This window comes from Xiphias gladius, chromosome 24 (assembly GCF_016859285.1).
Source record: "Xiphias gladius isolate SHS-SW01 ecotype Sanya breed wild chromosome 24, ASM1685928v1, whole genome shotgun sequence".
Lineage (NCBI taxonomy): Eukaryota > Metazoa > Chordata > Actinopteri > Istiophoriformes > Xiphiidae > Xiphias > Xiphias gladius.
The window spans coordinates 26445950-26451949 of record NC_053423.1 but is presented as its reverse complement, the minus strand read 5'-3'; the positions used below and the strand labels follow the sequence as shown (position 1 = coordinate 26451949).

The window sequence follows — 6000 nt, the reverse complement described above, 5'->3', positions numbered from 1 at the left end:
AAAAGCGTCGTACAAAAACCTCCCTCAGTCAGACTGAAGAGAAACTGAACTGGCTGCTGCAGCTGGGAGCTACAGCAGTTCACCGAGGACACACACACACACACACACACACACACACAGCATACACACACACACACACACACACACACACACACACACGCACCGTACACAGAAAATTTCATGAAGTGGTTTCAACATGTATCAAAACAAGTTGAATATCAAAACACTGATTTTGGTGGAAATCAAATAACTTTCTTCATCAGAGCTTCTCTCCATCCATTCACATCCAGTTATAGTCACATGTTCTTATCTGACTAGTAAATAAATCAAGAGGAGCCAACCTGAGAAAATCAATGACAAAAGGCCTTGTGATGACCTTTGACCTCAGCTGCACACTGGATCACAGCTATCTCAACTATAGGCTGTGAGAAGAAAATATGACGACACAGATCAGCATCAGAAACCTTCATGATCAAAGACGACACAAACAAAACCCAAACGTCTGTCAGATCTCACAAAACTTTCTCTTAAATATGTGAACTAATAGTATCTGAGGAAAAGCTCAGCATCAACTGAAATCAGAAAAACGCAAAAGACATAAGCGACTGACTGGATAAACTGTATCTACATGTATATATAACTACAAGTGTATAAACGGCCAAAGCATATGCAGCAACACATTCTCTCTGACATGCAACTCAAAAACCCAAAAATTACATTTGGACTGAAAGTTAAGTCTTGACCTTGGAAACAGCTGTTGACAAAATCTCTCCAGTCTCTCTCCGTTCAGTATCCGTTGTGGAACTTTCAGTTCATTTCACATGATCTTCCTCAGCAGACGGAGTTGTCCGGTTGTCAGTGAAATGCACATGTTCAAATTCCCATTCCTCCGAGTGTTTCTGGGACTTCTTGTCCACGTTGACCTGGAAGTTCAAAAAATCAACAGGGCAAACTCCATCTGCTGAGGAAGATCATGTAATTTGGTCCAAAGCTCCAGAACTGCTAGTAAGTGGAGCTTGAGTTGAAATGGTTTTGATGGTCAAGCTTGAACTTTCAGTCTCAACTTTTAAGTCAACAAGGACGAGACGCTCTTAAAGTGCAGCATGAAAACCTTCAGGAAACTCACATTACTGCTCACAGCTGTTACTACACGGACTTGAGACAAAGAAATCTGTCCAGCTGCGACTGATGATGATTTCCATCATCTCTACTCTGTCCCAGAGTTGGACCGAGTGTTACTCAAAGGCTGTGCTCAAGTACAAGTCCTGTTACTTTGTCAAAACAAGCATTCAGGTAAAAGTATTCATCAAAGTATCTACTTGAGGTAAGGTACGACAGTATGGACTGAAAAAAACGAATGAGTATCGAGTAATTTAATTAAACAAAAGAGAAAAAATACCAGCACACCACTGTCTTTTCCCTCGTCTTTTACTTGGTGTGGATATGACTGACATCATTTCAACCACACATGGTCTTCCTCAGGTAAAGAAGTGAACACACACCTGTGTGTATGATCGGCTTGTGATGAAATGTCACCTCGTCATCTCCTGTCTAGATCCTCTGCGACATATACACCAGGACAATATTCCCAGTCTGCATCCCTCACCTGTGATCACATGTGAATATTACATTAATATTATACTCTACTACTTACACCAATAAGTAAAGACATGTTTTAAATCACTTTCTGTGCTTGTTTTCTTCTATATTATATTATGATTTGGTAAATAAATCAGAAAATCAGAAATGCATGGACCATGACCAAGAGTGTCAACATGTTACAGTGTCTTTAAACTTTGTTAATTCCAGTAAACATGTCCCAGGTTCCAGGTCCAGTCACAAAATGCAAATGTCCACTGCACACAGATGTAATCTCAGCCAAGTATCGGCTCTACTCTCTTCACGATTTACTGATTACATTTTCATGAGAAAGGAAAAGTGCATTTGAATTCAGAACCTTTTTTTTCCCCTTCACATCAATCAATGAACAAGCAATATGGTTCCAGTAACAAATAAAAAGTCCCTCATATCCAGTTATAATCACGTTGTCATTGGGTCAGTAAATAAATCAAGAGGAGCCAACTTGGTACAGTTAATGACAAGAGGCTTGTTCATGACCTTTGACCTCAGTCTTACTTATCTCAACTACACACAATCCCACACACACACACACACACAATTGATTGGTTAGATAACTTTCGTTCTTCTCTATCTGTAGACAACAAATGAACTTATCATCAGATTCTTTAGAAAAGAAATGTTCTTTATCTCCATTAGCATTTTTCAATGAACCCTTGTTCTTCATTCTTGGCAGTAAGTGATCAAGCAACGCTTCATGTGTAGCGTTCTTTCAGGTCAGACTACACCTTTGGTTTTTAATAGAATAATAGCAGTGCACATTAAATTCAGACGCAGTGGAAGAATTTACAAACTGAATAAAAGTCCCTCTAGAGATGTTGGTCTTCAGCTGCTTTTTACCACAGTTTCCTCAGATCTTTTGTCCAAAGAGTTCCAACGTTTTAAAGGTACAAACTCAAAGGCAAAGTGACCTTTACCTTTGAAGCCTGATGTGATGCGAAACCAAAAAGCTGTGATCGTAGCGGAGCAGGACAGAAAGGACAGACGTCCTTTCACACCACCTCCTACCTGCTTTAGGATACCCCAGCTAAACAGGACACTGTGAGGCTGCACTGACACAGCTATCAGATGTGATGTCAACATGATCCCTAAAAAACAACATCACCTAATGCTAGAGAACACTAGTGACTGGACGGTGAGATAAACCCGGTCCCTGGGGATTTAATAGGTCAATGAAGAAACCGTTAACATGGCAACCTACGACAGCAGTTATTCTTGTGATCACATGTATGGAAACCAGTCATTTGATGAACACGTCTTTCTTTTTTTCTACATACACAGACTGTGTTGTCATTTCTTTCACTGAGCCTCTTGGCAAATAAACACTCTGTCATTTAAATGTTCCTGGTGTTAAAATCTCACTCACAGTCACGGTTTATCACTTGATGCTGACGATGTCCCGCTTTTCATTTCTAATCCAATATCTAAGATTTTCCCAGTCGTTAAAGTGTGAAGAAGTGCATTAAAAAAAGGTTCATTTCTTCATATTGTGGCTTCATGTGTTGTTCTAACCAATGTTCCTGCTATGAAATACATGGCAAAGAAAAGAGGACGTAACACGTGTCAGTCATAAGAATGGAAACCACACGGAAACCAGTATTTGAAGAAATATTTATTGTCTAGAACTATTAAAACCATCATCAATACAACAAGCAAGAGCACATTAATGTAGAGATGTATAATGAGAGAAAGAGAGAGAGAGGGAGAGGGAGAGAGAGAGGGAGAGGGAGAGAGTGTTTCAGAGAGAGAGCAGTTGCAGAGTAAAACCAGTAGCAGGGTCCAAGTGAGTCAGGTCAGAACAGGGAACACTGGTCTCTCGTCAGTGTCTCTGAGACCAGAGTCTGGGAGCCCTGGGTGGCCTCACAGGTCACAGAGCCCACCTTCTTCCACTGGTCTGCAGGGAGCCTCAGGGTGCTGCTCCAGCTGTAGCGTCCTTCTCCAGCACCCCGGGGCTGCTGCTCTCCTCCCAGCTGCTGCTGCTGCTGCTGCTGCCGTCCACCTTCCAGGCCAGACTCCAGTCTGAGGGGAAGCCCTTGTTGGCCAGGCACATGAGCGTGGCCTTCCCCTGCTTCAGCTCCACGCTGGAGGGGGGCAGCACGGTCAGGGTGGGACGGGCATCACCTAGGAGACGCCAATCAGCTTATTAGACAGGGGCCACACAGCTGTCAATCAAACACCAGACACTGGGACACCTTTTCTTTGTGAGAGTTGATTTTCTCCTTTAAGGAGTTTCTGCCAGATGTTTTTTTGCTCCACCAGTCACTCACTCACTCACACATTGTTTCACTTCCTTTGAAGAAGTCTCTCATATGCAGCTAAGAGAGAACCATTGTACAGTTTGAACTGAAATACATCAAACTGCACTGGAAAGAAAACAAGGAAACATTTAAAATATTTTATCAAAAATTATCACAAATCTTTAGTTTGCATTACTTTAGTTTTCAAGGGAAACATTTAAAAATACAATACATTTTAGCAAATGCGCTTATTCAATCTTTTCAAAAACGAAACGGATTTCAAACTGCACTGGAAACAATGTATAACACAATAAAGGGATTACAGATTTTCTAACCTTTTCAAATCCCAATCTTTGTCCTCATTCTCTTCTATTTCATCTGAATGAAGTGAATCTTAATTCAACTTAATATTAGTCATCGATGTGGTTTGAAAAACAAAAATGAATCTTAGAACATATATTTAAAAGAGAACTGAAGTTGTATCTTCTCTACAGCTCAACTTAAACTTCAGCATGACAGGAATGTGTAAAGAAAAGTTGAGTAAAGCTGCTCTGAGTTCACCTCCATGATGACGGAGGAGAAATCCCAACATAAACACTAAAACCTTACAAGAACATTTTATCTGCTGCAAACATTTAAACAATGGATTTACAACGTTACCTTACATTATTGTATTTAGTGTTTGTGCAGAAACTTACTTCCAACATCCAGTCTGGTTCCTCCACCAAAAGTCCACCACAGTGATACAAACTCATTGAGCCGTCGTACAAAAACCTCTCACTGTAGAGAGACACGGCTCTCTGGCTCTGAAACAAACAAACTCTCCAAACTGAGTCTGTTTTTAAAACTTTGTTAAATGGTTTTAAAGAAAAACACAGTAACACAATTTTAAAAAATGGCATTTTTTCATACGTATGTTATTTTTAAAGAAAGATAAAGCTTTTGTAGCAAAACAATTAAATGTCAGAAAAGACATTATGAAAAATCAAAAAAAATAAAACCAAACTTCATGAAAACAAGTATTAACACATCCTGATCAATACCCCGATCAACTGATTGATCCATTGATAAACAGCATGATCAGAGTGATCCAAGTCCCTGCTGGAGTCAGTCAGAGCATTTCCATAGAGAGCCACTTTGCATCAGCAGCACCATGCTCCAGTGCTCTGGGAGAGTTTATAGTCCTGAGAGTTGAAGACCCGATGACTGACAGCTGTCCTTCATGACAACAGAAGCCACGGAAATCCTCCTCATCAAGAAGATGACGCTGACCTCCGTCCTCATCTGGACTCTCCTCTGCTGCTGCTTCACAGGTAAAGTCCAGAGAATCCAACTCCTCTCCTCTATCAACGTCCGTCCCTCTGAAATCAAGCCGACAAAACCGTGACGCTGCTTCATGTTTCTGTCTCTGTGTCCTCAGAGTCCAGAGGCCAGGTCACAGTGACTCAGCCTGGAGCAGTGAGGTCTGCTCTGGGAGGCTCCGTCGCCATCAAATGTAGGACCAGTCAGGATGTTTATGTGGCTAGCAACAAACACTTTTTAGCCTGGTACCAACAGAGAGACGGAGAAACTCCTAAACTACTTATTTACCGTGCTACCACTCGAGCATCAGGGATTCCAGATCGTTTTACAGGCAGTGGATCAAAGTCTGACTTCACTCTGACCATCAGTGGAGTCCAGGCTGAAGACGCAGCAGTTTACTACTGTCAGAGTTTTCACGCTATCAACAGTAAAGCTGTGTTGACACAGTGAAAAAGAGTCGTACAAAAACCTCCCTCAGTCAGACTGAAGAGAAACTGAACTGGCTGCTGCAGCTGGAAGCTACTGCAGAGACTGATACAGTTCACTGAGGACACACAAACAGACACACACACACACACACACACACACACACACACACACACACACATACAGACACACACACACAAACACACACACACCGTACACAGAAAATTTCATGAAGTGGTTTCAACATGTATCAAAACAAGTTGAATATCAAAACACTGATCTTGGTGGAAATCAAATAACTTTCTTCATCACAGCTTCTCTCCATCCATTCACATCCAGTTTTAGTCACATGTTCTTATCTGACTAGTAAATAAATCAAGAGGAGCCAACCTGAGAC

The 6000-nt window shown here is 41.3% G+C and overlaps 1 pseudogene and 1 gene segment (V, D, J or C); one reads left to right on the top strand and one right to left on the bottom strand.

Moving 5' to 3' along the window:
* Nucleotides 1-3313: 3313 nt before the first annotated feature.
* Nucleotides 3314-4940, bottom strand: LOC120786016 (annotated as a pseudogene).
* A 196-nt stretch (nucleotides 4941-5136) lies between these two features.
* On the top strand, nucleotides 5137-5627 carry LOC120786015. The segment is given in 2 exon segments: nucleotides 5137-5188; nucleotides 5296-5627. Coding segments are annotated over 2 exon segments (384 nt in total).
* The last annotated feature ends 373 nt before the right edge of the window (nucleotides 5628-6000 follow it).